The sequence below is a fragment of the Spinacia oleracea genome, chromosome 4, assembly GCF_020520425.1.
Source record: "Spinacia oleracea cultivar Varoflay chromosome 4, BTI_SOV_V1, whole genome shotgun sequence".
NCBI classification, from domain to species: Eukaryota; Viridiplantae; Streptophyta; class Magnoliopsida; order Caryophyllales; family Amaranthaceae; genus Spinacia; species Spinacia oleracea.
Window position 1 is genome coordinate 162,336,617 of NC_079490.1, and position 17,009 is coordinate 162,353,625.

General features: G+C 33.0%; 1 protein-coding gene across 1 annotated transcript; it reads right to left on the reverse strand.

Annotated features, from left to right (window-relative positions):
- Window positions 1-4,354: 4,354 nt before the first annotated feature.
- Window positions 4,355-8,649, reverse strand: LOC110790995 (GDP-L-galactose phosphorylase 1). The gene is made up of 7 exons (XM_021995756.2): window positions 7,906-8,649; window positions 7,104-7,225; window positions 6,928-6,987; window positions 6,569-6,811; window positions 6,283-6,468; window positions 5,946-6,194; window positions 4,355-5,036 (listed from the first exon to the last, which is right to left on the reverse strand). Exons 1-7 carry the CDS (start codon window positions 8,024-8,026, stop codon window positions 4,689-4,691), a joined length of 1,329 nt encoding a protein of 442 aa, XP_021851448.1. The 5' UTR covers window positions 8,027-8,649; the 3' UTR covers window positions 4,355-4,688.
- Window positions 8,650-17,009: the final 8,360 nt, after the last annotated feature.

The window sequence follows — 17,009 nt, forward strand, 5'->3', positions numbered from 1 at the left end:
CTTTTGGAAGTTATTAGTCTATTACACATGTACCATGAAAGGTAGAGTGTGGATCTATGGTATTGGAGCAGTTTCAGAAAGTCATACTAATTTATATGTGAATATTCTTACAATGTCTTTGTTTATGTAGACGTTTTTTAAGGCTATATAGTACGGAGTATGCAATCTGGGTTCTGATGGTTTGTATGCTTTGGTTAGCAGAGATATGTTCAACAAATGGCAACTGGCAAGCCCAAATATGGTGGACGGGTAACTACGAGAAGGTTATGGAATTGTACAATGTCTTGAGGCTTAGCCGTAACTCCTTTCCTCTTCCAACTCCCCCAAGATCTGAAGAGGATAATAGCACTATGGTATGTTCGCCCGACTTATTGCTTAAATATCATGTTATTAATTCTAAATAAAATACTACCTGTTGCAAGTTTTCAGTTGATTACTAGCTTTTGCCTATTAGTGCAAACATAATTAAAACTTTTCTTATAGATGTCACATCCTTTATTTCTGACTGTATTTAATTTAATGCCTTTGCCTATTACAATGTCTTTATTTCTGTACTTTAGAAAACATATTTGCAAAGATACATTTCAACCGAATGTACCCCATAGTAAAAAAGTGAGGTTACTTGTTATTCGCCACTAACTTGTACTTCTTAAGTCGTAACTCCTTGTTCCTTTGCCGGATATCGTTTTTTGTTACTGGCTTACTGCTTCTTGCCTTTTGTCTCTACGGTCTAGATCGACCACCCTAAAAAAATAGTGAGGTCATCAACTTAGTGAATGAGTATAGATTACAATTACAATTACTTGTTGATCATCACCTTTTAATAAATAGATATAAGAGACTAACAGGCAAACAAAATCACCATTTGGTGGGTTGTGTTTTGTATTGGTAAATGTCTCCGATACACAATGAGTAGGATTAGCAAGAGCACCTGAAGTATTACTAAATGGTATTCATATTGTGTTTATTTTCTATCATTATGATGTCAACTTTTGCTTCAACACTACAAATTAAAAAATGGAGTCATCAATTAAGGACAATTCTGTCTAACATCAGTGGAGTCACTGCAAAGACAAAATTATCTTCAATGTATGAGTCACTAAGATCTACTATTGTCCATCAACAATGTCACTGACATGAAGAAATGGGTAGAAGAGGATGAGCCATGAGTTTACATTACCATCTGAGCTTTTCCTGGTGGGCAAAGAAAGCTCAGACGCGTTAGATTTATATAACTATATAAGTATTCTCATCTTCCTCTGTATATTTCAGAAATTTGCTAAAAGGTTGGTAAAAGTCATTATAGTTCTCCTAGGCAAAAAGACTAAAATAATTAATAGTGCAAGCCTCAAGTACTTCATTTGAGTTCTCCATGCTTAGTTTTACTTTGTGATTATTGAAGTCTAAGTGGTTAATCAGCAATTTTTTTAATATGAAATGCTAAAGGACTGAAGCCCGAAACTAATCATTCGACTTTGTCACGTATGAATTTCTTGAAAGGGCTTCTTTTGTGAGTAACATACGTACTCCAATTACACGAAGTCTTTTCTGAAACACTGATTGCTATTAAAGTTTGGCTTCATTAAATGTCTAAGATTACTCTTAACATTGAGATGGCAATGTATATAAATCTTAGCATCCTCCTTATTTCACTTGGTAGTTGAGATCCATGGATTACGTGGGTTTGCTGTTATAAAATATATTTATTTATTATAATTTGTTAACAGTGTGCTGAGTGTTGATAGATATTAGATATGTTCTTTTGTTGTGAATTGGTACTGCTTGAAACGACCAAATAAAGTTGATTCTTGACTATTTTAAAAAATGAGTTAGTTAATTTACACAAATGTTTATTTAATCAAGAACTTTCCCCCCTCAGTTTGTGTGTAGTTGGTCGTGTTTGTGTGGGAATAGAATTATGCACTTCACAACATTTTTTTCTTTAATTAGTGGTTTATTATGATTCATATTAGAGGTTGTTGCGGATGTGTAGGATCAACATCTTCATTAGGTAAAGGTCTTCGTGTGTTTGTGATTAAAGCAGCCGACCAATTAGGTTTTCTCCTTTTGTTATTTGTTAAAATCGTTACTTCCGTTGTTCCTTACATTTAACCTTTCTCAGTTGATGTTTGTATAAAATAGTTGAATAAGGTTGTATTGATCTGTAGTAATATTGGTGTGACTGCTTCTGATGCGTGTTAGTTAATTAAAAGGTGAGAAATTGGGCTTCTATTTATCTTCTCATGCGTGTTTCTCTACTCTTCTGCTAATTGATTTTGATTTTTTTTATGGTGGTGGAAACTATGGGTGTTTCATGCAAGTATGTGTAGACTACTCAAACTATTTGCCTACGTATGTCTTAGTCTCAAAAACCATTTCAAAGGGTACGTGAGTAATTTGAATAAGTTTCGCTCCTCAAGAAATACATTTGTGTAGCATCCATGTAGCGGAAATAGGGAAAGCCTTTGAATTTTAATGCATTGGGCTGTGGTTTTCTGTATCTAAGCTTTTATGCCTTTGAAATAGTTCAGATAGTGATGGAGCTCTTTCTGAGGTACTGCATTGGGCTGTGGTTTTCTGTATCTAAGCTTTTATGTCTTATCTCTTTTGTTTTAATGTTCATAATTAAATAAACAGGACTCAAGTTGCTTATATGCTGGTGAAAGTGAAACGGAGCTTCATTCTGAGTTGTTTCACTCACTGCTGGAGTGCTGGTTCAAATGTGACCCTTCTTGCTGACAGGTGATCAGTCTATCAATATTGTGGATCATAGTTGCATGTTGCCATTTTTCTTTTCTGTTAATTCCTCCTACTTGATATAGTTGCTTCCTTCATTTCTTGGTGCATGAATCCTTGGTGAAGTAAATTCAGACAAGGCATGGTATACTCCTTTATGTCATATCTGTATGAGAGAGGTTGGTGCCAAAATTTTGGGCTTGGTGGTTACCTTGTCCATGATAGAGAGAATGAGAGATGATCTCATCACCTTTTATGTACTCCCTCCATTTCTTTTTGTTGTATCCGTTTCCATTTTAAGCGTTTCTTTTTGTTGTATCCGTTTCTATTTTTGGACATACATTTATCCTAAAATACCCTTACATTTCTATCTAATTACCAAAATACCTAAAGATTCTACCCATATTCCCACCTAAATTTCCCCACCCCTATTATTTAATTCTTTTCCCTTCCCCATATACCCACTCTCTCACCCCCTTTATCACCCATCAGTATCACTCCTCTCTCTTACCTTATTTCTTTATTATTTTCTCTCTTCTTTTTTTATTATAATCTCTTACATACAATCATTTTTCTTACACCCAATCATCACACTTATACCAATACAAACCAAGATTCCAATTTTCTTAAAAACTCCCCACTTTCTGAAATGGATACATCAAAAAGAAATGGAGGGAGTATTATTTTTCATGTTTTAGTCCTAGAAACTTTACTTTAATGTGTTCTGATTCTGTTGAGTTTATTTCATCATGCTTTAGCTTTGCAAGTTTTTGATACATGCAACATGCTTTTTTGTTTCTTCTATCTCTAGAAAGTAGTCTGTATCTTTGTGATACTCTTTGCTAAAGTTTGAAGAGTGTCTTATTGATGGCTTCAATATATTGATCTTGATCTCTTGGTTGCAGTTTGAAAATGGCCAAAAAAATACTTTTAAGTGTGTTTTAGGTGGAAACATTGTTGCTGCTAGCTACCGAAGTTGATTGTTTGAGGCTTTTTTCCAAGAGTGGACTGGTTTTTTCCAAAAGAACCAGTTTTGTGATCTTATCTGACTTCCATATTGCTGAAACAAGTCTAATATTAAGACATGGGGTGTATTTTCACATGTACACAAACTCTAGCAGATGACCCTTTTGTTGTTGATCATATTTCCACATGTATGATGCATATTGTGAAAAGTTTGTTGTGGAGGTGTTCTAAATTTGTTTAACCTTGTATATATCACAGTTTGATATTCAAGCCTCCCTGACACAAATATGTCCTCGAAGTTATATCGTATCATACACAATAGCTTGGTACGTATGCAATACAAGTATACAATGTTTAAAATGGTGAAATGGCTGGTGTATAATACCTAAGTACACTAATCTATTTCAGAAGTGTTTTCTCTTGCGACTACGAGCATAAATTTTAACAAATTATACCTATAACCTTTTTACAATATTTTTTTTAATACCTTGGGGGACGGCGCGCGTTAGCGCGCCGGCCAACAACTAGTATCATAAAAAGCTTACTCTCTCCGTTCCTTAATACTTTAGGAATGTAACAAATGTCATGTGAAAGCCATATTCTGATTTAAATCTTGTTACCAAATACTGTTCAAACAACAATTGCAATGAACTACACATAATCTAGTACGTTTAATTAACATACTGTAAGCTATTTGATTGAATCCAAATAACAGCGTCTTACAAGCGCCAAATAACTCAGGGAAAACGTACTAATATCACATTACTCCTGAGGCAGCTTTCCAACATGCAACAATTACTAAAAATAGGTAGTCCTCCGTACCTTTTTTTCAATTTTTCTATTTTCCTACTTTTGTTTTCTTTTTTTTTCCGAGTTAATAGCTACTTACACAGTTACACTGCTCGTAAAAAAAACAGACAATGCAAACTGAGGTTGCATCATTTAGGGAAGCATATAATTAAAAGGCAATAAGCTGAAGAAGTGTGTCACTGACGAACCAAACATTCATGATTTCCGGCCACCATAGAAGAAGCAGCTGTGTTAATGGAGTCCACTTCTCTGAGAGCAGTTGCAGTAGTCTCCTCAAGAAGCATGTCTTCAACAATAGGACAGGTGGCAATGGCTTCAAATATCATGGCTTTCACTTCTTTGAACCTTGCTTCAGACAGTGACACCTCAGCAAGGAGCCTCCAAGCATTCAACTCAGATGCCTCATCATAGTCCTTTCTCCTCTTTAATACAATATGGCCGCTGATCTCCCACACCGCTGGGTTGACTTGGGTGTCGAGTAGCTCCGAACTTACCTCACCTAGGGCCTGTTTCTCAGCATAGCACTGTGTCCAAAAAAAACAAATATTGTGTCAATAATAAGCCCAGGGAACGATATAATCTAATCTATACTAATATATTAAAAGGCGTTTATAAGAACGTATATGTGCCACGTAGATCCCTCCCTATTATGCCACATCACCACTACTAAGTATCATGACATGTAGTTGACAACCAAAAAACATGTAACAAGGGATTGAACACTAGACCTCTTCAATTAAAAGTTACCATTCTTACCATCTTAGCTAGCCACAATGATGTTATATCTTTCTATTTAAATAATAAATACAACCTTTTTAAAATGAATAATAATGAATTAAAGGAAAAAAACAAATAAAAGGAAATTAATTACTTAACTTAATGTACAATTCTTCTCTTCTCAACTTAAGCTTAAAAAAATAAAAAACTTGGGGTAATGGAGTGTAATTATGAGTGCAGAAGAGGGAAACATTGACAAGTTCGAGTATAATAATCAACTAATCATGAAGAAGAGAACTCGACTTTGTTTTGATTTTCGGATATGGGAAGGAAGTTTGTTGATCGGCCACTGATCTTGCATGGAAATCAGATAATAGCACCACATACGCACATATTTAAAATAAGTAAATCCCACTAAAAGTAAAACCCGGAGCAGCGCCCGGGCCACAAACTAGTTCTATATATTAAAAGATGTTTTTAAGAAAGTTTATGTGACACGTGGCGCTCTGCTTACGAGTCATTCACTCCATGTAATTTTCATGTACATTAAAAATTTTTGTCAAATATGATTTGCATAAGGTTTGAACCCCCAACCTTGAGTTTAAACAATAAAGCATTTACCACTAAGACATGACACGTTTCATGTTATCATTGCGAAAAAAGTAAGTAAATGTAAATGTTATTGATGTAGTAAAGTGAGATTTTATTTGTAGCACCTGTGGGAGAATGAAGATCCGTCTTCCAGAATCAGCTATCAGCACATTGTAAGGGATGTTAGTGTCCTGAAGGAAAATGCAGCAGTCTGAGACCTCCTTGGCTAAATCTTGCAAAGAATTTCCGCCTTCGAAAACAAGACCCCTGACTGGATATTTCAGGAGCTCAAATATCTTGACCCCATTTGTGGTGGTGATAAGTTTCTTGGTTGGAGCCTTCTCAATGGGAAATGGGGCAGCTAGGTAATAAGCCTGTTTTGCAAAAAACATACTAATTAATCTTCGAGAACTACAATTATGAAAATTTCATGAAAACCACAAAAGGGCCCTGAGAAAGTACCTGAAAGTGGAGGTGGTTGATGGTAGCAAATGCACCCAAGCTATTGTACCCAAGCCTGAAGTAAGGACTCTGAGCTTCAATAGCCATGTTGAGAGCAAGCAAGAAACTCTCATAGTCAATCCTCTGAGGCAGGCACTCAAATATTCGAGGAATCAAGAGCACGTGTCCATATTCAATAGGACTAACCTGTTCATCGAAATTACATAAATACAAAAGATTAATTAACATTTCCAATATCAAATGGAACATAATTTTTAACACTGAAAGAATAGAGGGAAAAATTTACATTAATGGCAACAAAACTTGGTGCATTCTCAACAGCAATTGGGGCACCAGGGATGAAGTAAGCTTCACCGTCTTCACTTGCTTCGAACTGGAAGAGTACCTCTTCCTGCCCAACTTTAGTGAAGTTGAATTTGCTGCCATCAAAGGGTTGGAGGACTTTATCCACTCGGAATTCAGTTGGCCTTTTCTTCAGGTGACGGCCCTCGTTTAGCTGCGCAACAAATCCATAATCACCAGGAATCACCTATTGATAATCCATGAAGATGCATCAGTACGGAAAACCACAAGAAAATGCTCCAAACTCATACATAAAACAGTGATAAAAGATGAAGTAATAAAACAGAGAAAGCTATATCAGACCTTGGTTTTACATGCAGTGACATCATAGCGGAATAGGCCCCTTTCCATGCGTTCCTCCCACTGTTATAGCATATTAAGAATGAGATTACTATTGCAAACCAGAATTCTCGTCTAAACAAGAAACTTCGTATATATTATTAGGCTTGCATCTGTTGTTTACTTGAAATATCAATTACCTCTCCGAGCAGGAGTGAGTCCAGGAATGCAACAGGAGACTCTCTAGCCTCATCAACAACCAAATCCTTCTCAGTTCCAATCTTATTGACTTTCTTGTAAGCATACAAAGGCAATTTTGCACCTATTGAAAAGTCGGGATCCCACCAACAAACAAGGATCAATCACAGTAGCTTAAACAGTAAAAAAAACAGCAACACAACCACTTAAACTAAACAACACTGCATGCAACATTTCAACACCTTTCACAAAACATGCATTCAGCAATCAGAGTGAAACTCACAAGTAGGAAAGCATAATCATGTTCATGAGCCAACACAAACACCCTTAAAACTCAATCAAGGATGATGATTCGCAACTGTACCACCATATAAGGTACTTAAGCTCAATTGGTGCCTCCCTTAAGCTGTTTGGAAATATAAATACATGTCTGCAACCCCCACAATGTCTCCACCCCATCATTCCCATCGGCCCACCAATTCACACATGCATACATCAAACCTCACATAAGGATTATGCAATCCTCACATCCACTCCGATGTAGGATTATGCAATCCGAACATCAGAACAACCATCTGTTCAGACAATTGAACAATCAACCCTCTTACTCTAATTCTCTATTGACAGAAATTCAGAAACTATCACCACACTAGTATATAAAAATAATCAGAACAAAACCTAATAAAATTCCCAAAATTTCAAGACAAAAACGCAATAAAACACACCCATCAAATTCCAAAAGCACAATTCTAACCATTTCATAATAATTGCAACAAAAATTGAAAGAGAAATTTCATCAAATACCTTGTACGCAACACGCTTTGAGGCAATTCCGGCCACACCCACCAACAATCCTCACAGACCCATCTCCTTCCTCCTTCTGATAATTCGAAACAATCGTCGGAACCCTCTTAATCCTCAACATGTTTCTTCCCCAGAAATATTCTCAAAAAAACTTTCTTCTATACAGATATCAATGACCTACTAGTAATTTGTATATAAACTACAACTACTCGTGCAATACAATTCAATAACAACCTCCACCCGCAAGAAAGAGAAGATCGGAAGGGCTGCCGCCTTCGGAAGGCAAGGCGCCGCGTCCGCCGTGCAACGAAGGGCTGCCTCGATCAATCAGAACGCTATTACCACCCTTCTTGCGTCGCACATCACGAGCGTGCAGTGGGCGAGTTTCTCCTTGTATAGCCGTGTTTGCAATCAATTTCTCTGTCCTGGGTAATCAACCCCAGTTTTCCCACATCAAGTCAAAAAATAAACCGAATTTTGAAATGGGTATTTTCTGGGTGATGATAATTTCAAAGTTTATTTCCAGGATTGTGTGAATTTGAGGGGAGATAGATTGAGGGAGATGGGATTAAATAGATAGATAGGGTGAGTGAAGAGGAGATTGCAAAAAGTGGGGGATTGTGGTTGTGGTTTGAGAAGCGTTGTTTAATTATGAAGCCGTAGTTGAATTTGGGGTGGTGAGTGATTTGTTGAATGTGGACAATGGACAACAAACTACAATTTACGATTTCTTTGGGGTTATTATGCATGCAACGTATATGCTGACGGTATAAACTATAAACTATAGAGCTATGAGAAGATGAGGTTCGGATAAAGGGCAATGCGGCAATGCCATTTGGCATATGACCTTAGACCATGTATCTCGGTGAGAGCTATCCAACTAGTTAAGGTATATGGCATAGTTACTGCAAATGTCATTTAGTAACTCTTAGTTGTCTCAACTCAAACTAGACCAAATTCTACCCGAAATTTACCCAACCCAAATATACTAGACAAAAAAATCAAATATAGCATAAACTTTGATTTGGTTCATAAAATAAAATTCACTTCGATAAACCCGATTTTGATTTTGATTTTGATTTAATATGCCTCGAAAGCCTACTCACCCTCCTCAACATTCTCATTACAAATATGACCCGACCTAAGTTGAGCTACCCAATTGTCATCTCTTATCTGTTTATTACATTACAGTATACATCTATACCTAGTCTATATCTAGTGAAATCATAGGTTAGAATGTGACATATTGTAACCATATGTTATAATGTGACACATGTCTTCACATTATCAATCTTCTCTTTTGGAAAAAGAAAAATTAAAATAGACAAAAATCAAAAGACATCATTATTAATATACATGTCCTTGTGTTTAAAGAGGGAAAACTCAAAAGACTTCCCCTCCAAAAAAACAAAAAAAAACTAAAATACATTCATACAAATAAATAAATCATAACTTAATGAGCTAAGTTAAATTGTTATTAATATTTCATAACTATAACAGTAATAAACATTAGTTCTTACTAAAAGGAAGGCATAAGAAGCTAAACATCTGTCAGGATGACTTCTCAACCTCTCGTCTTCAATGCACTCCTTATAAATAAATTGAATAACAACCATTTTCGTTACATCACTTGCACAATCAACTATATATAATCACACATTTTCAAAGGTAATGTGTGCTTTACTTTATATGTCTATTTTTTTTTGTATGGCTAAATATCAATTTTCGTCAATTTATTATGATTATTTTAAAAATCGTCATGTTTTTCTATTGACGTAATATGTTACATTATTATCACCTTTGATCGATTGTTCTCACTAAATGTTGTTAGATTAACTTAGTAATAACCTTAACACATACATAATGTGGTTCTACTTATTTATATATTTATAACTTACATTAAGCAAAAATTTACGAATGCATATAAATAATTTAAAATTTCATAGTATCGAAGTTATTGTATGTCGAGCAATATAACTATGTAAGTTCTTATAAAACGTTACAAAATGCTCCCGTGCATTGCACGGGTCAAAATACTAGTTTATACTATAACAAACACTAGGAGTGACACGTGTCACTCTCTGGTGCAAAATTTCCCGCCAACAATATTTTTCCTAAAAAACCTCTTTTTTTTCTATCTCTTTCTTTATTAACGGTTTATGTATGAAAACAAATACTTGTTTATAGACTATGGAAATAATATATGTCACATAATATTTGCTAAAAATGATTTTTGGTAATATTTTAGTCAAATCGTTATATTTATAATGGAAAATATCTTATTCAATATTTAGGTCAAATCAGCATATTAGTATATTGAATATTCTGGTCAAATTAAATAGTGTATCAAGCATATGTATTACGTAATTGATATGACAAAAATTGCGTACTCTGTATGATGATAAAATGAGTATGTTCAAGATTTATTAATTATGTAGTAATTTTAGGGAGATAAATATTTCAGTCAAATATATTACATAGTATTAAAAAGGTAGTCAAATAATTTTAGGATATCCACGCATGCATGAGATATAATTTAATTATATAATGTAATTATTCGTGGTATACAATTATACATGCTTTTGTAGCGGACATGGATTTATTTTGTGAGAATCATGTTAAAGAAATTTGGAAATATACTCAAATTTGAAATTGGACCATCAAACTTTTGTGGACATGAATATTAGTTTGGGGAAAAGTGGCCAAGATTGACTGGCAAAAGAGAATACATTTAATGGAAGATCTCTTTCATAAAAAGTTCGTACTCCGTATCAAATGGAGGTTTTCTGAATCAATACTAGGTATATCATTAAAATGGTATACTAAGGGTAAAATAGTAACTTCAGTTGGTATATTAAGGGTTAAATGGTAAGTTCATGTAATAAATTGAGTCTGATCCACGATAAATAACATTTATATTTGACTTGTGAGTACCAAACTATGTTGTTTAGAACCAAATAAAAATGAAACCATGTTACCAAACTATGTTGTACGTTTGGTATTACATGATAAAATACAACTACTTTTTTTTATACTAAACTATGTGATTTGGTACTAAATAAAAATGCAGAATATTAGTATACCATTTTAATGGTATACCCAGTATAGATTAAGACTTCCTCGTATCAAATGTGCATATGACTTAAATTAACATTGAATTTTTTGCAGTGACCGGCTGACCGCTCTGATTATTATTGTTCTTGAATGTTAGTCCATTTTAGATTTTAATACAATATAATTTAAGTACACTTGTCATATGAATCTCGCCAATGTGGATAGGAGAGATAAATAATTAAGGGGTGTATTGGGAATAAATGTTTAGTTGGGAGTAAATAAGTGAGTAATTTAGATATTTGCAAGGGTATAATGGAGATAAATGTTAGACAAATAAGGAAAGATTCCCAAACGGACTAATAAATAAAAATAACTCAATACGGAAAGAGGGTTAACATTCAAGAACGGAGGGAGTATGTTTTTATGGAAAATAATACTCATAGATAAAATTAACAATTTTTGAAGATATCCCCTTGTGGGCTTTGTGGGCTTTGTCCAGTTATTTATGATAACTAATTTTAAACCCGTGCAATGTACGGATATTGCATTTTATAGATTTTTTTTCATAAGATTTTTTTTACTCCGTATATATTTTACGTTACCATTGTCTTTTAGTAAAATTCCATAAATACTTTTTTTTTTTTTTTTTTTTTTTAATAGGTAAGAAGAAGGAACCCTAACTGAACCAGCACCTAGCACAGGTGAACCAGCCCAGCTCCGCAGGTCATCGCTTGAGCCACTCCCAAGCATTTCGCAGTTGATGGGGCTCGAACTTGTGACCTCCAAGTCACAATGTGAGTTCCCCACCAACTCCACCAACTTATGTTGGTTAAATTCCATAAATACTTGATGACAAGATACACAAATATTCCTACCCAATCTAATATACATATATAAAGGAGGCATATTTGCTGAAATATTAGAGCACCACCTAGGATTACTAATGGTTTCGGCCAATGAAAAATAAGATTTCTAATTTATTTTTGAATTAAAAAAATCGAGTGCCACGTAGATAATTAATTAGGTGCCACGTAGATATTTAAATTAATTAATTAATTACTAATATATACAATTCCATCCAAAATCAAACGCTCTAATAATTAAAAAATAAATCTAAAATAAAATTCATCCAAAATCAAACACCAATCTAAAATAAAATTCAATCCAAAATTAAACATTAATCCAATATTAGAGTGCCACGCAGGAAATCTAATGGTTTCAGCCAATGAAAAATAAGACTTCAAAATTATTTTTGAATTAAAAATTCGAATGCCACGCAGATAAATAATTAGGTGCCACGTAAATATTTTTATTAAATAATTATTAATATTTCTTATATACAATTTCATCCAAAATCAAACACTATAATAATTAAAAAAAAATCTAAAATGAAATTCAATTCAAAAAAAAATCAATTTAATCTAATATATAAAATATAGCACATTAGCACTTGATATATGTAATAGTTTTATTTTAACGTAACAATTTAATAGAAACCGTGCATCGCACGGGCTAAAATCTAGTAAATAAATAAAATAGAGAATTTTATGTCACTTTAGTTATAGAGTACGGAGTATTTGTTTGATACCACTAGTTGTTGCTACTGATGTGAAATTAAAGGTATATCTAATGGAATAAAATAGTCTATTATCTTGTCATTGTTGTGATGAGCGAAATTACAAATGGCGTAGGATCTAAACTCTAAAGCATGATTAAGCTCCAAGAGAATATAGAGTGAAACAAAGGTAAAGAATTAAAAATGGAAGCTACAAGCAATAAACTTTGTTGCAAATTATGGCATTGTTGTGATGTGTTTGATAATATTGTTATCCCTTTAACATGAAACCAAGAAATAGTTAAAAGAATTAAAAAAAAAAAAAATATCCTCCAACTCTAGTGAAGATTGGGGTAGAAAATAGTTGCTTGGAAAGGCTAGAAACCAACACCTAGACCTCACTATTTGATTCAAGAAGACCATCATCAAGACCATGCACGTACATTTCGGTTTGTTAAAAACAATACAATACCTAACTCCAACCGAGCTTTGGTCACTCAATGAAGCGTCAATGTTTAGATGATAAGATGTCAAACAAATAGAACTCAAACATAAAGTGAAAAAGTTAGCAATTTTACCAACTACCATTGCCATCAAATCCGGACCAACCATAACAATATGATGAGAAAGAAATATCAATTACTCCCTCCGTTTCTTATTGTTGTATTCGTTTCCATTTTAAGCGTTTCATATTGTTGTATCCATTTATAATCTAGTCTATTTTTGGACATACATTTTATCCTCAAATACACTTACATTTCTATCTAATTACCAAAATACCTAAAGATTCTACCCATATTCTCACCTAATTTTCCCCATCCATAATATTTAATTCTTTTCCCTTCCCCATATACCCACTCTCTCACCTCCTTTATCATCCATCATTATCAATCCTCTCTCTTATCTTATTTCTTTATTATTTTCTTACTCCTTTATTTATTATAATATCTTACACCCAATCATTTCTCTTACACTCAATCATTACACTTATACCCATACAAACCAAAATTCAAATTTTCTTAAAAACCACCCCAACTTCCAAATGGATACATCAAAAAGAAATGGAGGGAGTACAATATTTCCATACAGAAATTAAAAATCCAAAGTTATACGTAGTAAGTTTTAAGTCTACAATGAAATTGCGAAATAATCGATCAACTAAATCCGGCCAATTTTGTAAAAGTGGCATTACTATAAACCAACTTATGAACAAAGAAAAAAACTGAGTTGATACATAATTCTCACACCAACAATGAAGTTCGAGAATTATGGGAAAATTAACAAAATTGAGAAAACTGCTAAAAATGAGAAAATCAGGGTTTTTTTAATTTTTTTAATAATTAATTGTGATGTAAAATGTGCTTTGCTAATTTAGAAAATATTGTACAACTTTGGAAAATTTAATAAATATCATGTAAATTATTAATATTTAATATGTGATATTATTAATTACCAATCATAATAATTATTAATCATCTATTCACATAATACACACAAGGGAGGTAAAAAAAACATCTACCAAAAAGAATGGGCTAATATGAAGAACCAAATATAAAACCCACCCCTAATAGAAAAAAGCCCATTAGGTAATTATAAAGAAAAAAAATAAAAGGAAAAGAAATAAAAGGAAAAAAATATGTTCAAAGTCCCAAGCCCACTCTCCACTTCTCTGCCTCTTCACCTTCTTGGCATCTCCAAATCTCTTCAACTAATTGTCACTCCTAAAATACTTCCCGTAATTAATTATCAACGGCATCAACGATTCTAAGCAAACAACCATCTATGATAAAAATTTGAGGACGCACGCGAAAGTTTTGATGGACCTCAATTATATAACAAAATTGTATTTTCATCATTGATTACATTAATAAGAATTGTACAACAATATTTTCAAGAGCTCATATCTCTCACTTATCTCTTTAGTAGAACCCTTGTTTCTACCCCTCATGTTTGTGGGAGCTCTCTTGATTAGCCCACCCTAAACTTATGCACATACACAGGCCCGGCCCTGAACCGGCCCAAAGTGGGATACGGAATAGGACCCCATGTCTAAAAGGGCCACCAAATTTAGAGAAACTATCTAAAAGCCCAAAAAAAGCCATATAAATGTGAATTTGTTAGAACCGTGACAGCAAAATCAAATGGGCCCATGTCTGTACCCTTTCTACTACAAATTCACTGTATTCCAACTTGCAAGTAATAGTACTTTCTGACTTTACCTCCCTTAACCTTTTATTTTGCCTAAATTTTTGTGCTTTTTTATTTTTTATTTTTTTTTTGAAAATTTCACGGGGACTAGAAATGTTTATAGCTATTTTTAAGTTGTGGGACCAAAGTATTAGAGGCCTAACCGAGTATTTCATACGTTTAAGTTGAAGGAAAAAAATTGGGCCTCATTTTTAATATTAGCACAGGGCCCCCGTATAGTTTGGGCCGGGGCTGCACATACAAACTATTTATAGTTGTTGTATTGTGGTTTCTTGATTTATCTACTCCCCTCATCATCTAGATTTTTCTTAGGATAATTCTAGACATTTTAGTTACTAGATTTTTCTAATCTAGCTCCTAGATATTTCCTAAGATTATTCTAGATTATTATATTTCTAGATTTTTCTACATAATACATTTCACTATTATATTTTTACAAGTGTATTATCTAGATTTTTCTAGATTACATTTTAACATGATAGAGCTCAACATGACAACATGCAACATAATTGATCTTGAAGTAGGAGAAGTAATTTGGTAGAGATTCAATTTATTTTTATTTTAATTTCTCCAGGTATATCAAATATCCATCAAACGAATGTTTTTCCCCTATAATTATCACTGCATGTCCAATTATAAGTTTGATATATAATTTTTTTTATTGTTCATTCATATCAAATAGGTTGATACATTTTCTGGAGTTTTCTTTTTGGGTTAGATTTATGGCTGTGTAATTGTAAATTATGGTAAATCACTGATCAGTTAGAGTTGTGGAGATGTAGCTCAAGGACTCCGCAGGGTGGACAAGACCGTCTTTTACAATTTTTTACTTGCAAAACTCTCAACAAAACGTTGCTCAAAGCAGTGGGTTGAAAATTGGAGGTTTGAGGTCACCACTAATAGTGATCCAAACCTCCAATTTTCTCCCAAACCAAACAGGGTCATCTATATATTATACTAAAAAAGAGGAAATCAATGTGGTGATGACAAGTGTCACTCATTGATTTGCCCCTCTTTTAAAAAAAATATTTTTTCTAACTATCTCTATTAAATAAAAACCTTTATGGATTAGATTTTCTAAATGAAATTAAGAAACTATGCATATACGGAGTAACTAAATATACTATTGATTTTATTTATATATAACATGAATATCTTTACATTTTACATAGTACATGACTATTTTTTTTATTGTATTTTATTCTAGATATACATTATTGGATTTCAATTTAGATCCAATATCTATATCTATACTAAAAGAGAGGCTTAAAAGCAAAACTGACACATGGCGCTCTCACATTGATATTTTTCCCGCTCTTTTTTCTTCCCCTAAATAAATGAACTGAATTACTTAGTTAATTTAATAATGTTTATTACATGTGCATATATTTTCCAAACCAAAAGATTATCTGCGTGTGAATATTTCAGTTAATATTAGCACGGTAAAAATTTAGTGCTTTAAATTGCAATTTAATAATAGCATAAATAAAACGATGGTCATAAAAAAAAAAGTAAGATATCCACGCAATTGGTACATGTGTATTAACGACAATTGGTCAACTATTATTTTAAGATATTTATTTTATTTATTTATGAGTAAAATTAAGCAATAGGCATATAAATAATGTATTAACGACAACTTAACTTAAAGTTAATTGCATGTATAATTTCAAAATATTATTAGTAGTTTGGCCAATATTTTGTTGAATAAATTGATATATGTATAGTACGTACGTAATTTGTGACGCTTAAAATAATTCTTGTATATATGTCAATGAAAATATAACACAGTCTTGCATGTGAATATAATTGACACATGTTTTCACAATTTTTATACAATATAAACCAATAGTCCGTCATGTATAAGTTACTACGACACACATCATAACTATCGATCTATCCAAGACATCTACGACACACATTATAACTATCTATCTATCAATAACTATCATGGAACATGCATCTGACACATGTCACGCTCTCATTAAAAAAAATCGTTATTTTTCCCTTCCATATTTATTCGAACTAGCTTTTGAGCCCGTTCAAAGAACAGACGGTTGTATAGTGGTTGTTCAGTTGTATTTTAAAGTTTTAATTAGTGAAGTCTTGTGACTTTTTAATATATGAATTAAATAAGGTTGAAAACATATAAAAATTATATGTCGGATTTATATTGAATGCTAAAGGGGTGAAGTGGAAGAGGCTAATGTGTATATTGAACTATTGGTAATTTGATGTTGAATAAGGAAGATGAAGTGTAAGAATAGTTAAAGTTGTAAAACATAGA